The 22,895-nt window shown below is 40.5% G+C and overlaps 1 protein-coding gene across 1 annotated transcript; it reads right to left on the minus strand.

Moving 5' to 3' along the window:
- Positions 1–266: 266 nt before the first annotated feature.
- On the minus strand, positions 267–11,616 carry PMM1 (phosphomannomutase 1). Its single transcript, XM_063308298.1, has 8 exons — positions 11,381–11,616; positions 8,499–8,616; positions 6,614–6,690; positions 5,687–5,778; positions 4,696–4,795; positions 4,329–4,404; positions 2,707–2,822; positions 267–448 (listed from the first exon to the last, which is right to left on the minus strand). Exons 1-8 carry the CDS (start codon positions 11,462–11,464, stop codon positions 326–328), a joined length of 786 nt encoding a protein of 261 aa, XP_063164368.1. The 5' UTR covers positions 11,465–11,616; the 3' UTR covers positions 267–325.
- Between the last annotated feature and the right edge of the window lie 11,279 nt (positions 11,617–22,895).

A 22,895-nucleotide genomic window follows, 5' to 3' on the forward strand; every position in this document is an offset into this window, starting at 1 on the left:
TTTAATCTCAGAAATTCATTTGGGTGACTATATGAAGAGATTACCAGCTTTCTTTCTCTCTCCGTCTGTCTCACAGAAAAAGGATGCAATTCCCTTAAAACAAACCTTTTTGTTTTTGGGGCCAGGAGGAAGAGGTATGGCAGTCAGGGTTCTACAGGTTCTTACTATCATAAACTGGTGATGGCACCTTAGCGCTCTTTCCACTTTCACACTTCATCTCCATTTCCAAAGTGCATTTCAACCTTGGGCTTCAGCAAGCCTTGACGTAATTCAAAAAGTGCTTTTATGATGTGAATAACACGAATAGCAGCAGAAGACCCGTGAGTCAAGATTCGTTCACTGCCTCTGGAAAGAAGATATCTCGACATCGCCGAACCGTGTCCTGGGGAGAGTGGATACTATGTCCTACTGTCCGAGGATCATCATAGATTTCATAATCATTCCCACCCTAAAGATAAGAAGAGTGTTATTCCACCTGCTTTATGCTTTTTAAGTTCATGAGGCTGGAAGTGCTGTGTCAGCAATTATGGAAAAAAACATGAATCCAGTCCTCCTCCTTCCACTGAGACAGGGTACCAGCCTCCACTTAGATTAGCCCATGCCAGTCTGGATGTACCAGTTCCCTGGGCAAAGTTATAGTCTATCTAAAAATCCATAATTGAGAAAGGCTACAAAGGGGCTTAAGAACAAGATTAAGCAAGACTAAAATTTGAACAACTTCTGAAACAAGAAGGAAATCTTAATCTTCATAGCATGGCAAAAGGACCTTACAGACTTTCCACAGTTTATTACTCTTTCGAAAATGCATATTACTTTAATTTTCTGCAATTCACCCACACACAACAGGTCATCACCTTGCCAGAACCCCTGCCCCACCACCATCCATAACGGACTTTAGTGTTCCCCAAGCTTTGGTCTTCCCCACTTCTGAAGTCTGTAGAAGTGCTGGACTTCAGATACTATGCTGGCTTGTGAACTTCAACACATATAGAGATAAACTATTTGGGAATAGCTGATGATCAAATGATGTCAGAAGAGGGTCATACAGACTGAAAGATTCATTATGTCTCTGTGAGAATAATGTTGCCTGCTTAATTTTCCTCTTTATTTCCAGATTAGTCTACAGTTCTGACCAAGAACAAAGAACGTTTCTTTTGTGGAAGTCAGATCCTTTCTGAAATGCTTAAATGAAATGGTATCCTAATAGGGTGGAAGAAATGCAGGCCACAGACCTTTCTTCCAGTCACCACAATTGGAGAATATTAGTTTATTTTCATTAGGTCCAAGTATTAGATTCTACTTGTAGAATCTCCTTTTAGATCTCCCTTACCAAAAAGGTAGAGAGGAACAGGACTGAGCAGTCAGGGTTGTGGCTAGTGGGGGTTGAGATTGTATGCATTATCTTGCTCCCCTGCTATTAGTTTGATGCCTGCATATGAGAAATACCCTTTTTTATAGCATAGCCTACAGCATAAGGCAGCATCTTGTTCAGTCAGATCTTGCCTGATCTTGAAAGTCAAGCAAAGTTGGATGCTTGCTCCCTGTAGACCACCAGGGAGTAACAGGCGTATAGGTCAGACTGGGAAGTTCAACCCCAACTTGAGGAAGACCTTCCTTACTCCAACATGGTGCCCTTCAATGTCCTCCCCACCCACATTGCTTATTCCCAGAAAGCATCACCCTTAGAGCATGCTCATTTGGAACACTTGAGTCTGGCACTAGGCAACAACTAAGTGATTTTCCCCCTTCCTCTTTCTGCTTTTTTTGTTGTTACCAGCCCTCCTTTCTTTGTTTTATATAATGGGATTAGCTACTTTGGATTTTTTTTAAAAAAAATCTGTTAATCATGTCCAAATCCCTGCAGTTTTCTTGGCAAGGTTTTTTGGAAGTGGTTTGCCATTACCTTCTTCCTAGGGCTGAGAGAGAGTAACTGGCCCAAGCTCACCCAGCTGGCTTGTGCCTAAGGTGGGACTAGAACTCCCAGTCTCCCAGTTCCTAGCCTGATGCCTTGACCACTACACCAAACTGGCTCTCGCTTTGGATGGTACTCAAGCATATTTGCAGCTGTCGCTTTCTGCTTTTTTTTAACACTTCAAGTAAAAAAATTAAGTGGCCTGATCAAAGTTGAAACCACCATTAACAGTATAAGGGAAGATTTAGCCACCCACAATCCCACTTCTGTCTCCATTTCATGGAAGCCCATGGAAGAGCTGAACAAAAATGAAAGAAAAGCTACTGAAGAAACTTTTTTTTCAGCAACCCTAATCTCTTCTCCAAAAAAGCAGGTTAGTCTCAAAGTATCCCCCTCTTTCATGTTTGCATGAAACAGCCCATGGAAAAGAGTGACCCAATCACCAGAGCTTGTCTTGGGTTGTGGGTCTGCATGACGTACAAGCTCTTTACACAACCTTGATTTGTTGTACAAACAAGGCCTTGGCCATGGCACTGGAAATTCTGGTCAGGGAAGCATATGTAGGACCCTTCAGTTTGAAAAGAAGACCATGTCTGAGGCTCCCAGGTATGCCTACTGATGTTTTCAAACACTGAAATTACACTTTGAACATTACAAAAAAGACACTTTTGAGCCATGGTGGTAACCGAGCTTTGAGAAGAGCTTGTTCTGATAAGAACAAAAGAACATTCTCCTCAGTCCTACAAACGTTGGGCTCTTGTCAAAAAGCAGAGGGTTTCCTATCATATACTTACAGGGGTTGTCTCATTTCCAAAGAAATGTATGAGATCAAATCTCTCATCTTCAAGGATGTTGAGGCAATACCGTTTGTCCCAGCCCTCTGGAAAGACATCAAAACTAATCATGCCACCTGCCAGGTTTAGAGAAAATTAAATGAAAAAGAGATGAGATTTTTAGGGTCAAATCCTTCCTTCACTATCCCTGGCATAAGGCAAAGTGTGGCTTTGTGCAAATAAAAAAATGTTAGATGACACATGGATCTGCACTGCTGCTGTCTGCCTGATTCTCAGACACATTAATGTTAGAGCTGACGTTTCTATAGCAATGAGATGAAATGGCATCAGCGGTGGGCCCTCAGCTGAAGACACAAACAAGAAACAGTTGGTCTGAGTGCACACAGTGTGCAGAGTTCAAGTACTTTTCAGAAAAATATGTGAAAACATCTTGCTTAGCAATATGGCTAATGGGGGAAACAATTATTTTATCATGCTGTGGAACAGCTGGACTGCAAAAAGCACTCATTTATCATGAGGTTAATACAACATGCATGGACATAGCAGATGTGTCATGTAATTCAATTTAACCCTAACACTACGGGGAGCTTCTCCATGAGTGCTTAGAGCAGTGTTGCTCAACTGTGGAAACTTTAAGATGTGTGGACTTCAACTCCCAGAATTCCCCAGCCAGCATGGCTGGCTGGGGAATTCTGGGAGTTGAAGTCCACACATCTTAAAGTTGCCACAATTGAGAAACACCGGCTTAAAGTACCATCTCTGCCACTTTGGCAGCCCAATGCTTGTATTCTACCTAAATCAGTCTGGCATGCTGGTGGCAAGAATATCAGGAACCACCACCACCACAAGGAATGGTGTCTCCTGATAGCAGAACAGAAAGAGAGTAAAAAATGTCTCTTTTTGCTGGGGCATCAGTAGCACTAATCATAGATTAGCCAATTGAAGGACTGATACACAGAGGTAGAGAATGTGCAAAGCTTCCACTTGCATGAGGAACCTACCTGAGTACAACCCTTCCTTCCTTCCTTCCTTCCTTCCTTCCTTCCTTCCTTCCAAAATGCCTTGGCATTCTTCTTTGTGACATCCTTTCAGTTATTTGAAGAATGCTCTCATCCTTCCCCCCAGTCTTCCTTTCTCAAGGCTAAATATGTCCTGCTACTTCATTCTCTTTTCATAGGGCTCAATGTCCAGTCCCTTCAACATCTCTGTTGTCCTTCTCTAAATTGTTCTTAAAATGTGGTGCCAGAGCCAGGGCCACAACTAGGGTCTGTGTCACCCAGGGCAAACATGGATTCCACGCCCATTTTGGTGCCCCCCCAGTGCTAATTTTGGCGCCCCCCTGCACGGCGCCCAGGGCACATGCCCCGCTTGCCCCCCACCAGTTGCGGCCCTGGCCAGAGCAATACAGGAATGAGGTCTGACCAAAGGATAACCATTATTCCCTGTGATTTGGAAACTTCCATTGATGCAAACTAAAACTGTACTTACCTTTCCTGCAGTCACATATCATTTTATATTCACCTGCCTGCTTTAAATGGAATTTAATTTTTTTTTCCAAATCCCACCCAAAATAAAATGCACTAAAAAGCATCCAAAATGACTGAGAAATTTCTTACGCTCACCTCGGGAAAATCGCAGCCCCTTGCCTGCAAACTCCCTCTGCAGAGCTGCTACAAACTTCTCTCGTATCTTTTCTTTCTACAGCAGAGGCAACCAGAAGTGTGAAAAGAGACGCTTCAGTTATTTTTATTTATCAGATTCCACTTTTTTCTCCACAGAAGCCAGTGCAAAGGGGTCTTCCAGCAAACTGTCAGGTTAATCTTGTATGGCTTCAGCTTCCAGGCCCTGTATGTCTTATTTATAAGAACTACAAATGCAGATTTACATATACCTTTTCCTAAAATTTCACCAGAATACTAAAGCAATTGTGTATCATAATAAAAACATCCCCAGTGATAACCCGTTGGGCAGCCTAATCCTTGTATTTACCTTGTCCAGCTCAGAAAATTCTATTCGTTCCTCCAAGCTGCAGCTTCGACCAATGGGAGAGATGTTCAACATTCCATTGCGAAATTCTATGAATGTTCCCCTTTGTATATTTGGAGGAGAAAGAAGAAACTTTAACGCATGGTAGGAAGGCAGGACTGTACTGCAGCGGCTCCAAATCTCCCGAGGTTGAAGCAAATGTGTGCAACCCATGGCCTAAAGAGGGCATGCAGCCCTTCCAAGCGCCCTGTTTGAGAATCCCTAGCATTTCAAATTGGGTTGCTATAATTCAGTGGTAAAATAGTTCAATTTCTGTAAAATATTTTTAAAAGACAAATTAAGGATAGGAATAAGAGCAGGAAACTTCTGGAAGGCCAACTACCCCTATTTCCACCCTCATCCCCCCCCCCCCCCAGCATGTCAAATAGCCATTGGAGGGGTGGCAATGGGAATGGGCTAGTTTACCCTTAATCCCCTCCAAATCTCAAACACAGCCCAAAATTGCCTGAAAAAAATGGACTTTTGGCTGTTTTTTTAGGGCTCAGGCAGATTGAAGGGTCTTCTATTCCTATTCCCACACTTAAAAGCAACTACCTGTCAATACAGGCTGAAATATTTCAACACTCACCTTTAAGATCATGCCTCCATGTCCCTCAACAGCCTCCTGTGAAGTGTAGAAGGCTGAGTATGACACACCCTCCCTCTAAGGTTATCTGAGATGGTTTAATCTATGGGAAATATTCTGACTACTTTCAGATTAGGGAGAAAGATTAAGGAATTTCTTCTCAATATGTTACCTAACTATACAATTGTGTTACAAATTCTAACAAAATGGCTAAATAATTATAAGAAAATGGGGGAAACTTTATTCTTGGACAAAATTCATCCTTGTCTGGGAGCAGAAAGCTGGGCATTTCTTTTCCTGTGATCCTAATGCCACACATTACATGGTGCAATAGCATCCCCATATATAGGTATCAGGAAGGTGCATTACCGTTTCTTGGGCAACTTTAGAAGTGCCATGTAATTAAGGCAGAAGTTGATAAGCTCTTGCAAAAGTTCCTCTCCAAGATGGTTCTGGATAGCCTATTGAACAAAAGATACAATGGGCAAAAATGATCCTTGTTACAGATAGCAGAGGACAGCAAATGGCTTCACTATATGTCAATTAGAAACAAAGGAGGGCAGTGCCCAAAGTAAAAATCAAAGTAGGTGAAATCTTAAAATGCTGCTCAACAAATATTATTTTATGATGTAAAATGCTGGATACAATTTTACCTTGTGCAGAGGTACTAAAATAAATGACATTTCTAGATTGTCATCTCTGTATGAAGAGGATTGGAAGGAAAATTATAATCTTAAAGCAGCCTCCTTTGACTTGGTGTCCTCCAAATGCATTAGGGTAATTCAGATGCAGTCCTGTAATTTTTAGGAATCCCAGCCATTTCTGAGAATTACAACACATTTGGAGGATGTCAGATCAGGAAATGTTGCCTTATATTTAAATGTAATTTTAATGTCCCTGTTATGTCATCTTTTGTGTCAGAAAGACCCTGAAAAAAAGCTGTAATATTCAGACATGTATTCAGTATATTACACTATGAAATAATATTTTTCAAGCATCACTCATTGAGATTTTGCTTTCCCCTTTTGAGGTTTATTAAAGGGGCATGCAACAAGTGGTCATCCAGAGACAACTGAGTTTCAATTCCTAGCAAACTAAGCATAAGCAACAGTGAGGGCTGGTGTAAATAGTAGTTTGGCAACAAAATTATCCATCATCTTTTTCAGATTCCTATGAAGCCAGATGAGTTGAAAAGGCTTGGATATAACCTTCTTCCCATGAGTGATTTATTGTGCAAAGGGATGTCAGGAGAATTTTTGTAATATTGATGGACAAACACAAAGAGGCTGGCCCTACCTGCTTGGAGATTAGTTGCCCGTTCTTGTATTGCACAGTGCCGTTTTCTGCAAAGACGTAATCAAACTTGTTGATGACTGTTGGAAATGGTTGTTGGGAGAGTGGAGACATTGAGAAAAAAAAGTGATAGAAGAGAAATGAGTCAAAAATTAATGCAATTCTTTTCATCACTCAGGTGCCTAGAGGCCAAGAGGGATGAATTAGCTAAATTCTGTTTGCACTGCTTCTCTTAAAAAGCTGTGCAAACAGTGATGCTCATTAATAATTTTAGGAGTCCTAAACTGGCAGACAGCAGTATATCCCTTTAAATTGTTAGTTCTCACCTTTCCTTGGAACAAAGGATTCAGAATTTGATATTGTACTGTACAGTATTTGTTCCTGAGAATATGGTGACTATGTGGAACATAGGATACAGAATAACTACGGACAGTCGAGTTATGACTGCAATTGGGACTGGAATTGCCATCACTAAGTGATGCGGTTGTAAAGTGCAAAGTCACATGACCACATTGCTTAGCAACGTCAATCCAGGCAGTCCTGGTTGTTGTTGTAACCCCAGACATGTGCGATGTTAAACAGGAAGCAGAGAGAGTCCCAAGTAAAGAGTGCAGGGGTGCCACAGGAGGGTGGGGGAGGCCCTGGGAGGCACAACGCATGCCACTCATGAGTTGGGGGAGGGGGTGCTGCAGTGCAGCGTGAGCATGAGGGGTGCATGTGAGCACAGGGAGGCTGGGGAAAGAGGGTGTTGGGTGCAGGGTGCATGTGAGCGAGTGAACGCAGGGAGGCTGGGGAAAGAGGGTGCAGTGTGCATGTGAGTGAAGGGGGGAAGGAGGGCATGGTGCGTGCAATTGAAGAAAGGCTGGGGGTGGGGGATACTTACCTGAGTGACTTGCAATCTCCCCTGCTGGCTTCCCCATTGACTTTGCTTGTGGGAACCAGCAGGGAAAGTCACAAATGGCAATCACGTGACCATGGGATGCTGCAACGAGGTAGGTGTGAGCTGTTTGCCAAGCGCTTGAATTTTGTTCATGTGACTGCGAGGGCGCTGCCACAGCCGGAACTTCAAGGACCAGTCGTAAGTCCCTTCATTCAGTGCCGTCATAACTTTCAACGGTCGCTGTACGAATAGTCTTAACTCGAGAACTACCTGCCATTCTATTTTTTTCTTGAACTGGATGTAGCTTACATTGAAAACATTTGGTGAAATTCCACTAACTTAATGAACTATCTGGAAACCTGGACTGGAAAGCAATATGCCCCTTTGATGCAAATTTGTGTAAGCATGGAACATTAACATTTTCCAACCTTACTGTGATTGCTGCAGGCTACATGTTGTTACAGAAATAAAACTAATGCTTTCTTTCTCTGTTCTGAAAGATACCCATAAGGGTCCACATTGCAAGTCTCTGTTGTTTCCTAAATCCCTGCGTCCTGGAGTGTTTCTGTGCCTGATTTGCTCTCCTGAGTTTTCTGGTTATGCATGCACAACTGGACATTTAAACTGAGAGCTTGCCGCATAAGTTCTGGGAAAGAGTATAGCAATATATCTTGCAAGGCTGCTCCTGTCCCAGATAGCCTTAAAACTCAATTGATTTTCCTGCTTTGTTCTATGACTTTCAAGCATTTGAATAGGGAGGAATGGCCAGTGTCTTGGCTGAGACTCTTAAAGAGTCTTTAAATGCAATTAAAAGTAATAACTTGTCCAGAGGGATACTTACAGCAGCCTTGTCACAGGAGAACTCACCACAAGTTTCCATTTTGTTTGAATTATGGTTCACTAACATGATTTGACACTACTATGCAGCAACTCCATCAGTGTCCAATCAATAATAAAAATACTGTAATATAAAAATTAAGTGAGAGAAAAGAAATATGCATTACTTACCTTCATCCCCTTCTCCAAGCTGCTCTGCTATTTTGGAGTAGTCTGAGCCTCCAACCACCCCAATCGCCACTCGTTTACGCAGCTCTTGAAGAAATGCTGCTACTTCAGGCTCAATTTTCTGAAGGAAACAGGGAAGAACGCACTCTTATGGAAAAGATATCAATAGCAGCACGCTGATATTCCACAGCAGACACATGCACAAAACTCTGAATCCTGTGTGTGTATCTTAAAATTGAACCACTTCATCATGGTACAATAAGCATTCGTAAGCCAGGGCAATGGACATTTAAAATCACCAGATAAATTGTAGTCAGGTAAAAAACCAAACCAAACCAAACCATTAGAAAACCCTTATATAGCAATGCTGGGAAATCAATAAAATGTAAGAGGTTTGGACAGTCCAAGGAAGGGAGATTGGAAATATATGGCCAATTCCCCCTTCTGGCCATATCTCTCCTATCTCATTCTCAATCCAATCAGAACTACTTGATCTTTCTTTTATAAGCAACACCAGACATTGCTGCCTTACATAGGTCTCATTGACTATTCTGTTATGATTTGTTTTGCTTCAGGGCAATGATTGCTGTTTTTCAGGCTTTAGAGGGTTTAGGGAAAAACAGGTTAGTGGTGAGGACATTTTCTTTCTAAATGATCGTTGAGGTGGTGGTAGTGATGTGCTTGATCACTGATAAAGAGCCAGATACTGCTTTAATTGTCCAAGTGTTTTGTTTTTCAGAGCTTGATCTGAATTGGAAAATTGTATTTAGACTGAATGCGACAAAATGTTTTCACAGCTTTTGTCCCATTTTGCTCCTACACTCTGGAATTGACTCCCCCTTGAAGTTGACCTCTTAACTTGAAGGCACAAAAGAATCCCATCCACACCCCATCAGCCCTTCAAGGTAGACCAGGCTGGAAAACCAAAGTTATGAATGCTAATACTAATTTTATTGTAAGATTACAGTAACAGAATGTTGCAAGTTTGAATGTGCCTCCACCCTCCCTCCCATAAGAGGGAACTAGGGAGGGTCAAGCTTGAGACGCTTTCTCAAATTACATTTCTGCCTTGGACTCAAATGGTTGACCATTGTCTTGGTTGTGGCTCTTCCTCCTGTTCCTCAAGGTTAGTCTTACTGCCCATTACATCCCCTTGTGTGTCTGCCATGTCAGGTACAACAGGCCAAGATACACTTTTTAAAAATTTACTCCTAAGCAGGGGAACTTTAGAACTGTGGAATTTAACTTGAGAGTAGGAAGGTTGAGCAAAGTAACTGAAAGTAGGGCAAAAGGCCACAGTTCACTAATAAAGTCCATATGCTATATCTCTGGTTACGGCTTGGAATGACTTGTGCTCAAAATACTGGAGATGCTGAAATCCCCCATAGGCAAATGGATCAATGGCTTGACTCACACAGTTTCCTAAGTTCTAACTGTAAGCCCCTTATTATTCACCAGGTTTGGGATCCAACCTTGTACCTAACTTTAACTCAAAGTTTATGTAACTATATGGGCAATGAGCAAGGCATCTGGCTAGAGAATTATCCATAATTAGGTAAATAATCCTTAATAATACATTAAAAATCCACTCCTATCCTGCATGGTTTAAGTTGTGGTAAGAGAAACAGATTTAAGTTCACTGTGAGAAAGTGGATGAAGGAGTTAGGACATGCAAATAAGCAAATCTAAATAGTCTTTAGGGTTAGAAAAACAAATCTCCAGTGACAAATGCAAAGCCCACTCTGATCTAGATATGCCCTACATTGTTCCACTATAAATAACCTGATATCTGAATGAATACAGTTATTGCAAAGCAAATATTATAGGACCTTCTTCTTTGTGTTTTAATCAGGATGTCACAATCCAGCAAATTCAGAGGCAAAAAAATGGAATGAGGGAGGAATCATGCATTGAGCAGGGCTGGATATCTAAATGGCCCAACTTTCAAACATTATACCAAAATTGGTTACAGGTACTGCTAGCTCTACAATACAGCTGAATGGATTAAAATTCTAATCATAATACATTCAGAAAAAAAAGTCAGAAGAATGGTGTTTGCAATACTTCAAGACAGACAAAAGGAATTAAGCTTTCATACAATGCAGACTTTTATGGAACTCAATAGTCCAGCCACTAGTTAATGGAACACAAGTCTAGAATGGAGCCATAATGGCTATAAATCTCCATGCATGCAATACTTAGGATGGATGTGTATTAAATGGTATTAAATGGTCAGCCCCATTCTAGTACCCTCCAAATGTGTTGCACTTGCACTACATCCTAGGTTATATTGTTCCCAGCTAACATTGGTTTGGTACGGGCACTTCTGGATACATTTTGCGGGTCATTTTTGGGAGACAACGACGCTATCTCTTCTATATAAGCCAATCCAGTGGTAAACCCCCATATGCTCAATGGGAGCTTGAGCCCGCTTCAATTGGAAATGGCGGGACTTAGTTCCGAGCAAAACATTCCGGATTTAGCCTACCCAATCTGAGCCAACTGCCCTCCTCACAATTCTTATATAACCGGCGCCGAATGGAAATGTTTTGAAAAGCCCATCCCGGGCAGCCCCGCAGCTTCCCTGCGTACGTGACAGCGGCTGAACTCCAGCAGCGCATCTCGCAATCGCCTCGCATTACAGCTTCAAAGGGCGGGAAAGAGGAAGAAGAGGAGCAGGTGAGGAGAAGCATCACTTTTTCCCGCTGGACTCGAGCTCCGATCCAGGTAGCGCCGCTGCTGTGCGGTATGCTTCAGGGTCCCGCCCCAGTGTCCAGGCTCCCAGGATCCCCTGGTCCCCATTCATTCTGCACGGTGTTCAAGGACGAGCCGAGGACGAGCGCGAAAGGGGGAGGGATGGCGGAGAGAGTTCCCGATCCAGTTACCTGTCGAGGCGGGGTGAGGGTCCCATCCACGTCAAAGAGGCAGAGAACGCGCGGCGGACTACCGGGGGTCTCGGTGGCAGCCATTGTAGGTCCACCCCGCTTTCCTTGCTCGGCGGCCGTAACTCCTCAGCGGGAACAAGGCTGCGATCTGCCGGAGGCGTCGGCCCGCGGAGGAACCAATTAGGGCGACAAGAGCTGCTCATGTGATTACTGGAAACCGGGCTGGGAATACGTCCCGGTCTGGCAAAGGTCTGTGAAGAATTCGCGGCGGTTTCTCACGCTAAACGCTCCCAGAGCAACTTGGTTGACCCGGGTCCTTACGAAACCTTAGGGCGGATTCTCAAGACCGGAGCGGGATAGGTGCTGTAAGTCAAGATTCTTACGGCCCTTGCAGGCGTAGAAAGGGGCTGGCCACTCTCTCCGTATGTCCTCTCCTTTAACGTGTGCTTGCACGTATCTTTATCCATAGGATAGTCACATGAGCTTTTACATTAATGGGTGTTTACAAATATGTACGCACTCGTGTACATGAATGGATGACAGGCTATACGAGTGAGACTTCCTACGTGCGGAGGACGGCTAGGCCACGCCTACTGCGATCACAGGTCCTGCCCACTTCCGGCTCCAGCCACATGCATTAACGATGCCCCACAGCGACACGCAGTTGCAAATTCAATGTAAATTAATACAAATATTATTTATTAAATTTGTCACCGCCCATCTCCTCCCACCTCTGGGGAGTTTGCAATAAAATAATAAAACAATAAACGTACAATATAATTACAATATATAAAAATACAGTATATAAATAAACAATAAATATAAGAATAAATAAGCTGCATAAAAATTGTTGGAATGTGTAGTGGTTTCAGGGTTGAGTATTGCTTACAAGAATAGTTCATTCATGCTGTGTCAATTAATGAACTAGAGCATTTCATTTCCAGTTACTAATTGTTGTTGTTAGTTGCCATCGAGTTGTTTACGACTCATGGCAACCCTATGTATAACAGAACGAAATACTGTCTTGCGCCATATGCCTGACTGTTCCAATGTGTGCATCCATTGTTCCAGTAATTGGATCAATCCATGCATTGAAGGTCTTCCTCTTTTCTGCTGGCCCTCTACTTTACCAAACATGATGTCCTTTTCAAGCGATTGGTCTTTCCTGATGATGTGCCCAAAGTATGAGAGTCTAAGCTTAGTTATCTTCACTTCTAGGGAACATTCTGGTTGTATTTCTTCTAAAACTGATTTGTTTGTTCTTCTGGCAGTCCGTGGTATTTTCAATAATCTTCGCCAACACCACAATTTGAATGCATCAATTCTTCTTCTATCTTCCTTTTTTAATGTCCAACTTTCACAGGCATATGTGGCAGTTGAGAAGTTTGTAAGCTGCATAACATCATTGTAGATCAAAGTTCTGAAATTGGTCAGACAGGAACATTTGCCACAAATGTTGCCCTTGCAGAGCCACTGTGAATACATCTGCATCTTTCAATGTATACAAAATGAAATCATAATGTTGTTGATCCATGGAAGAAAAATCCAAAATATGCAGTGGGATAATACCTTTATTATGAGAGCCAGTTTGGTGTAGTGGTTAAGGCATCAGGCTAGAAACTGGGAGACTGAATTCTAGTCCTGCCTTAGGCAGAAAGCCAACTGAGTGACTCTGGGCCAGTTACTTTCTCTTGGCCCTAGGAAGGAGGCAATGGCAAACCACTTTTGAAAAACCTTGCCAAGAACACTTCAGGGACTTGTCTAGGCAGTCTCCAAGAATCGGACAAAACTGAACAAATTTTTTAAAAAAGTTACTAGGATCCAACAAAAGGTGACAAAAATGTGTTACATTGATCCCATTGTACTCTACATTTCTGGATGTTACATTTTTTCATCCAATGTGTTAATCCTTGGCAAAATGTTGCACTGTAGACGGTAGAAGGCAACAGTGGTGCCTTAGAATTATGATTCCAATTTTAAAAAGCATTTGTCAAGGAAGTTCACTAAATTAATATTCCCCATTACAGTTTGATCTCTCTCCATTGTCTTGAGAAACAGTGAACTATAGGGAAGTTTTTAAAAAATGAAACAAATTCATAGACAGCATACTGAAACACAGATAAAGCTAAAGACACTGAGTTGAACTCAGATCTTGATAAATGGATCAATGCAGTTGCTTTGCTTCCAATATCAGGCAAGATCAGCTAATCTATGCCATCTGGAACATGGCAAATCTTCACACTAAAATTCCTGTTTAATCATTGCTCTGGGCAAAGGCAGAAAAGCAACACGTACCATTTAATTATCTTTGCTGAAAATAACATTAGGAAGTTCTAACTTTTTATTTAAAAGATCAGTTAATCAAGCCTGCAAACATTGCCTTAAAATTTTAAGCTTTAAATTTTTTTGGCTGACCCCTAAAACACCAAGTGTAAGCTACTGTCTACAGCAAGGGTGCATTATAACTATTTTAAACCTTTTTGTTTGTTTGTTTATTTGTTCAGTCGCTTCTGACTCTTCGTGACTTCTATCAATGGATATTAATTCTTCTTTAATTAAGGTATGTGTTTGGCAGATAGCCAATAACAGTCCCCGAGGAATCTGAATGTGTGTGGCAACCAGCAGCTTAATGACAAATCCTGGTCCCTTTGCTCCTCTGTAACCTAGGAGAGACAAACAACAAACCACTTTTATCACTTGCATGTAGAAGACCCAAGATCATAAAAAGATGTATGAAGGTTGGCTTTACTCCCTGCTAACATATCTTGGGGTACAGCTATCTTTTAATGATGCAAAAGAAAGAACAGAATCTGCAAGGTGAGTTTAATATTTGATATGTCTGTGTACACACCACCTGCAGTGAAAGCAGAAGATGGGATGAAATTATTAAAAGGAAGAATAATAGATTTGGGTCTTCAGAGAAGATGCAAGCCCTTCTTGAAGGAAGGAGTGGTACAACCTTTCCTTTTTAAAACAGCACCTTTTTAAAAAGTGTGATTACTGTATTGTTGAAGAGTGGCAAAAACCTTAGAGCATGTGTACAACTCTGTGGTTTCTGGAATAAACCCATATTTTCTAGACACATTTCTGTAGAGTTTCTGGTCCAATTTTGGCATGGACACTCCCCCGATATAAGATTTTTCTTGGATAAAGTGATGTATTGATTGTTTCTGATACAACTGACTGCAATGTTCTCCTGAGTCAGCTATATGAGTTGTGAATTGGAAGCACGGTTCCACTATGGGGTAGTTTTGTTCCTGTTGTATGGAGGTACCAGAGGTAGTTTTGAGAACCTGTGACATTTGTGCTGTGAGATCCCCTGGTCTCCATCTTGGTTCTTATGCTTGCTTGCTTGCTTGCTTGCTTATTAATTTATAGAACTATGTCCCTTCTGCCCAGGAGGGTACTCACCATCATATGGGAGAGATCATCAGGTGGCTCAGATTGTGTTGAAGCAATTGGTTCTATTCCCCCAGAACATCTATTGCCCTAAAAATGGTTTCTGTGCAAGTTCAAATCAATAGCAGCTTATTTAATATGGGCCAATTATGTGGAAATTCAAACACAAAGCCAAATTGAGTCATCAAGTTTAAATAGTTGCTTTTCTTAAATATATTTTAATTACAGTGCTAAAATGTGAGGTACTTTAGATTAACAACATCATTGTGATATTCATCTTTTCAACTCCTAAAACAAATTCTTAATGCACTTACCACTTTGCCATTCATAAAATCTGCCAAAATAAAGTCATTTGCACATGAATGGTATTCATAATTCCTAGAAATTTCTGGATAATTATCGATAAATTCTTTTTCTTTAATTAATTAATATACTATTTTTTACTGCGTTAACATACTGATTTAAGATATATTGAATCTTAATATAAAGCTGTTGAATGCTGTGTTGGTAAATGAGAAAATAATAACCATGGAAGATATAATGCTGAATTACCAGTATAACCTAGCATTTATTGCAAGGATCTAGACTGATCAGGGAGATGGGATGAACTTTATTTCTGTTTGCTAGGATTATTGATTAATCCCAATGGGCTGTGAGGCAGTATTAGAGTTTTATTTATTTATTGCATTCATATTCTACTGCATTCTGAATTGATTTGGATTATATAATTCAGGGGTGGACTGTATGTAGACTCTCAAGAGATAGGAAGAAAAGGATTGGTGGGCTGCAAAGGCATCTCTTTGCCTGAGCTTACAGGTTCGGCTGGTTTCCATAATAACCCTGTATCTCTCTGATGTTACTCATTTGAGATCACAATTATAATGTGATGAGTTGTAGTGGGCAGGAGAAATGTGATCCTTTGAAGGATGAACTGGTTGTGTTCACTGAGATTTATCAAGGCTGCTACCTTATACGTAGCGCTTATGGAAACTGGCCGCCTGCACGCAATAGCTGCTGCTGTCTTTACAGTGTATCTATTGACTAACTGCCAGGCTGTGGGTATGCAACTGCACATGGGTGTGCATGTTTTTATGCTTACACACATATGTAGAGCCTCTGCCTGCCAACTGGCCCTGGTAAAACCTTCAGGGATGAAAAGCTTGTTCTGAGGGGGTTCTGTTAGAATGGTCCAACCCCAGAGATTGTGAAATGAAAATAGATCACAAGTAGCCTTGCTTGAAGCTTTGGTCAATGTCTGAACAGGCAAGCAGTTAGAAAGTAGCAACACCATTGCTCCCAAACATTCTCCTGGCAAATGTAGCTACTGTAGCTACTGATTTCAGTCAGCTCAGTAGATGAATGATATCTCAGACATTGGTGAAAGAAAGCTTAACTTGACTGAACACATGTTAAAGTTCATGTTAGAGCTGTTTTTTGGAAGTAACAACAGCAAGGATAAGCCATAAAATATTGTCCAAGTGAGCTGTTCCAAGTGAGGAGGACCTTTGATATTCTGGTCATTAAAAGAAAATGGATTTGTTGCCCCTAGGAATTGTTTATAGGTATACATGATTCAAATCTAAACATCAGATAAGCTATAGAATTCTGAGTGACTCTGTAGCTGCCATTTATTATATAGAATTATGAAAATTCCCTGATGGGTGAGATGGGTGGGGACACATTTAATAAATAAATAAATAAAATATGTCCCCCCACTGAATGTAGCACATATATTCTGAAACTGCCTTGTTTTATGTTGACTTTCTCTGATGTCTGGCTCAAACATATCAAAAGTACTCTGAAAGAGAATGTTCTTTGTCTGATATTGGCAAAACTGTTGGGAAATTCCAAAGCATTGCTATCAAAGGTGAGAAATTCATCATTAACTGTAGGTTGTTATGTCTGGAAACTTTACAGCAAAAGGCAGACCATTATTCTTTTAAAAAGTAGTTTTTGCACCATGTTCCTTGGAAGGAACTACATTTTTGGTTATAAAATGGACCATAGGATTGGATTAATTTTTAACTTTTAGCTACATTTAATTATTTATTAGCTGCCCTATACTTTTCTCTATATGCATGGTAGAAGTACAATAGTAGAAATATAATAATTAGCACATATGGGTGCCCTGGGATAAACCATCCATCTCAGAATCCACAGTCTAAACAAACTGCAGCAGAAAAAAGACATTTCTGGAGAGTGTTCAGGACCTATGTTGCTTACTAGATGTGTGTGAAACATTCTGAATTCAATCCATTCTGAATTTGAAATGCAGTTTTGAGTATGAAATGCAAGCCATTTGAGTGTTAGATAAGCTATTTTAACCGTTTTGGAAGTTATTGATCAAGTGGCTTTGAAAACTAATGGAAACAGTCTGTTTTGCACCCAAAATAGTTGTTTCACGTTTGAAATTGAGCATTTTGAACTCAAAGTGATGTGTTTCAAAATACTTTGCACATGTCTATTGTTCACCCGCTGAAAGTTATCATTTCCTAACATTTCTTCTCTGCTAAAAGCAGATCTGAGGCTATAAATACATCCCATCATTATAACTCAAGGCCCAACATACTGAGGTCCTGAAGAATTAATTAAGGCATAATGTATGTTAGTGCCACCTACGGGCAATTTATTGCAATAAACCAGTTGACATTTTGCCTAATTTTGAAAAGGTGATTGTGACAAACTGTTATTTTCCTGATCAGACATCTGTATTCCTCTTTCATAACCTCCTTGGCCTAAGAGGTCAACTTGTAGTACAGCTATGGCATTTCTAGTTATTGGCTGGGACAGTGCTGTGGAACCTTTAAATTATATACATCAGGGCAATTTTGTAAATGATATAATGACCCCAGAACTTCAGCTTATTAAGGTATTCTGCATATACTCCTACATAGGTCAGGACCAAGATAACCAAAGTCTGTATTCTATTATGTAAACATTTAATGGACTTGCTCTTTTTCACAATTTATTCCACTACTACTGAGTATGGAAAACAATGAGAAGCAAGGTCTTGACTCATGAAGCCCTAATTCCACAGGAATCTTCCCTATGCTATGTCTGCATACAGTATTTGCAAGTTCATCTTTAGAATTTCAAGGGGAAGCTTGCTGATGAATAAAGATTCTTTGATTACTATTATTGACTGAATCTATATACTGCATTTTATTTAAAAATAAAAGTGGCTTAGTAAATTAGAGAATGCTATAAGGTAAAAAATCAATAATACAAACTGTATTTATCATTCAGCAGATAAACACTACTACAGTAGCATGTCTCAAAGGCTTATGAGAAGAGGTACATCTTGAGCAATTAAAAAAAATTGCAGTGTACTGAAGATGCCAAGTGCACTTTCAAAGGCAGGAAGATCCAGCAAGAGTCTCACCTGACCTTGGTTTGGGTCACAACCATCTCAGGCATGATGCATCATGGGCACCACCACACCCGCTACCCCTGCAGGATATTTAAAAAGTGGTCTGGTGTATGTTTCAGCAGAGATGTTCCAGAATACAGTAATGACCCAAGCTGTTTAGAGTCTTATAACTCAGTAACCAAACCTTGAAGTGGATTTGGATGTGAACAGGCAGCCAGGGAGGTATCACAGAATGGGTGTAATGGGATTCCAGCTTTGTATGTTATCAGTAACTGATAGGACTGTGAAAATGCTTTGACTGAAATGCATTGCTACGTGTATGTATAAAGCTCCTCTTTTCTAATAAATAAAGCAGCCATGTCTTTTTCCAGGCTATTTTCAGGCTCACTGGGAAAAAAGCAAAGCAGCTATTCATCTACATGCATGTGGAGGCAACCAGGAGCATTTCATGAAGCAACTCTGTAAGCATGGAAGAAAATGCAGCTGCTTCATTTCTTCAAAGAGATGTGCTTTGTATGCACTTCTGCTAATTGTGAAGCACCAGTTCTGAAGTATTTGCACAGGCAGTGTTAGTGTTCTGATCAGCAAAAGCTTTCGCTTTGCAGGCAGCCCTTTGTACAACACATCACAGTAATCTAGATGTCAGGTTATTAAGGCAGGGACCACTGTTTTCAGCTAACCTGCTCATTTATGGCTAATTTTAACAGAAAGCTACAGTTTTTTCCACCACCCATTAAAAGCACTTAGTATCATCTCCTGCCCCTAGCTGCAATATCTATATTTGCAAGAGCAGAATTGCTCTACATAATAATTTAATTCAAAAAATTATAACCTCAATTAAATAGCTAACTACTCTTTGATGTGTGTTTTTAGCTGATGAATTTGGTCAAACATTAGTACTTCCCTGTGTTTTAATTATACTGCTTTTCTGCACGAGTGCCATCTATTGGTAAAAAGATGGAACACAAATAAATAAATAATCACAGTGGGGATGGCTAGCTCAACGTTGTCTTGTAAACAAAATTGAAAAGGAAAGAGAGACACAGGAAAAGCCAAAAAATGGGGGAAAAGTTTTGCATCTGGAAATGTAAGAAGGTAATAAACAGTATATAAAATATCATCTCCTTTCTCAGTAAAGATCTCTTCAAAGTCCTGCTGTGCTGCCTTATCGTGGTGGTGGTGGTATGTTTGTGTGTGTGTTCTTGGGAGGGATAAGCAAAGAATGTTGACAGTGCATGCCAAGAGTATATATTTCCATCAGGGTCACCCAAGGTGTGAAGGTCATCCCAGTTGCCCAGCTAAAGCAAACCAGCACCTATATTGGGCAGCAGTGATATAGGAAGATGCTGGTGGCAGATGATTGCTGTAGTGACAATGGCAAAGGCATTAATTCATCCTGCACAAGAGAAAGCAATGGTAAACCACTCCTGTATTTTTACCAAGAAAACCACATGAATAGAAAGTATAAAATGGTTGGCAATATAGTGCCAGATGATGGGTCACTGAGGTCAGATGGCATTCAATATACTCCTGAGAAGAGCTGAAGATTTTTCGGAGTACTAAGAGTTTTTATGATGTGGCTAAATTAAAGCCCCTAGGATGTCTAGTTGCTGATTTTCAAAAAGAAAATCTGGAGCTGCAAAGATAATTAGAGTAAGAATATGGAATGTAAGAAGATGTCTACAGGAAAGCTCAACACAGTGAAAGAGAAAATGAAACAATTACAGATCGTCAACGTAGGCATTAGTGAATTAAGATGGAATGAGATCAGACACTTTCAGTCAGACGATCACACTGTTTATTACTCAGGACATGAAAAACAAAGAAGGAACGGTGTTGCTTTTATAGTTAGGAAGTGTATAGTAAGGACAGTACTTGGCTACAATGCAATCAATGACCAAATAATATTGTTTAGACTTCGTGGACAACCTTTAATATGACAATCATTCAAGTTTATGCTCCAACCACTGATGCAGAAGAAGAGGAGGTTGATGAGTTTTATGATCAAGTTTATTTTGAAATCGACAGAACATGCAAACAATATGTGCTGCTTGTGATTGGAGACTGGAATGCCAAAGTTGGAAACATTAAAGAGGGAAATGTAGTTGGATTGTATGGCTTAGGAAACCAAAATGAAGCAGGAGACCAACTTATCAATTTCTACCACTCCAATTATTTCTTCATAGCTAACCGTGTATTCAAACAACCAAAACAATGCCTCTATACATGGACATCACCAGATAAAGTACATAGAAATCAAATTGACCATATCACACACACTCCTTCTTAGCGACCGAGTTCTGTTCCAACAACCAGATTGTTAAGTGAAGTGGTTGCTAAGTGAACACATGACTGAGGAGAGGTGCTGTAAAGATCACTGGTTACTGCCGTCTCATTCAAATAAAGTTCTCTTGTACAGCTATGCCAGTGTTACTCTCACTCCGGTATGCATAGTTGTCAGACACATAAAATTTGGTTGTAAATGTGCACATTATTCAGAAAATATTTTTTTTGTTACTGTTTATTACTGTTGTATTTGTGAATGGTTGCTGACCAGGGTAGTCACTAAATGCGGAGTGGTGTATTGCTAAAAGGAGGTGGAGGAACTCAATTATACCATCAAAGACATGGCCAGGTGCTGATGACTGTGGAATAGATCATGAACTGCTCATGTGCAAGTTCCAAGTTAAGCTAAAGAAGAAGAACAAAGTTTCCACGATATGATCTTGAACATATACCCACCATTTTCAAGGAGAACATCAGGAATTGCTTTGAAGTACTGAACTTCATTGATAGAGAACCAGAGGAATTATGGAACGAACTTAAAGAAGTTGTTAAAGTTGAATGCGAAAAGAGACTGCCAAAAATGAAGAAAGAAGAAAGAAACTGGATGTCAGAACAAACTGTGGAAATTGCCGAGAAGAGAAGAGTCTCAGAAAGGAACTTAACAAAGAATTTCAGAGAGCTGTTAGCTCTCTGAGAGCTCAATATTAACCCCCAAAGGTCAATGGGACTATCCATTGTTGTTGTTGTTACTATTAAAGTAGTATTTATTAAATTATTTTCATATAATAAATGTTTGGGGGTCTATGAACAATCTGAAACTTCATGAAGCAGTCAATGAGCTAAAGAGTTTGGGGACCCCTGTGTCAGAAGATACAAGAAGTAGTATTACAACAACATCTGTAAAATCATTGAAGATGGAAACAGACAAAAAAAAAGCAAGGAAATCCTTCCAAAAGAACTCTGAACTCAGATGGAGATTCTAACCTCAAATTGGTCTCCTAATGGATGCCAAAGGACAGATAGTAAAAAGATCAAACTAAGATGGAAGGAGTATACTGAAACGCTTTACAGTAGAGATCTCAACATCCAAGATACCTTAGAAGATATTCCTTACTTACAAGAACCTCTAGTAGTAGAAGATGAAATTAGATCAGCACTCCAGTCATTACTTAGTCGGAAGGCTGCAGGAAATGATGGAATACCCATTGAAATATGGTGAGTAACAGAAGAAGAAGAATCAGTAAAGGTTCTAAGCAAGCTATGACAGCAATTTGGACAATGACACAGTGACCAACAGATTGGAAGAGGTCAGGCTACATTCCAATACCCCCCCCAAAGGAGACTTAAAAGAGTGTACAAGCTATCATACAGTATCCTTAATTTCACATGCCAGCAAAATACTGCTTAGGATCATCCAATACAGATTAGAGCCCTACATGGAAAAAGAGATGCCAGATGTTCAAGCTTGCTTTAGAAAAGGCCAAGGAACATGAGACGTTATTACTGATGCACACTGGATAATTGAGAAAGCCAAAGAATATCAGAAGAAGCCACTATGTGCTTCATTGATTATAGAAAGGCCTTTGACTGCGTCAATCACATCAAGCTGTGGAAAGTGCTCAGAAAAATGGAAATCCCAGAACATCTCACTGTCCTCATGAGAAACTTATATACAGGTCAGGAAGCCACAGTATGGCCAGAACATGGCAAAACAGACTGGCTCCAGATTGGCAAACGAGTGCAACAAGACTGTGTACTCTCCCCTTATTTATTCAAGCTTTATGCTGAATATATATTAAGGGAAGCTGGATTGGAAGAAGGTGAGCATAGTTTTAAAACTGGAGGGAGAAACATCAATAGCCTGCGCTATGCTGATGACATTATCCTGATAGCCAAAAATGCAAAGGATCTAGTGAAAAACATCAAGGAGCATAGTGAAAAAATGGGACTAAAATTAAATATAAAGAAGAGCAAACTAATGACAACAGGTAGAACAACCAGCCTTAGAACTGACAGTGAAGATATCGAAGTGGTAAATAATTTCTGCCTTTTAGGATCAACCATCAGGAGTAAAAGAACAAGCAGTCAAGAAATAGCTGCAGACTAGCACTTGGTAGAGCAGACACAAAGGCCTTGGAAAAGATATTCAAATGCTGTGCTGTCTCTATACCTACAAAGATCAGAATTGTGCAAGCCACAGAATTCCCTGTATAGAAGGGAAGTTGGACTTCGAGGAAGCAGGATAGGAACTTTGGTGTTGGAGAAGTCACCTGAGAATATTGTGGACAGACAGGAAAACAAACCAATGGATCATTGAACAAATCAACCAAACTCAAGGCACAAATGACCACAAATGATCAAATTACCCTACTTCAGACACTTATGTGAAGACCCAGCTCTCTGAAGAAGGCTCTAACCCTGAGAAAGGTGGAAGGAAAGAGGAGGACAACCGGCAGCAAG

This window comes from Candoia aspera, chromosome 7 (assembly GCF_035149785.1).
Source record: "Candoia aspera isolate rCanAsp1 chromosome 7, rCanAsp1.hap2, whole genome shotgun sequence".
Taxonomy (NCBI): domain Eukaryota; kingdom Metazoa; phylum Chordata; class Lepidosauria; order Squamata; family Boidae; genus Candoia; species Candoia aspera.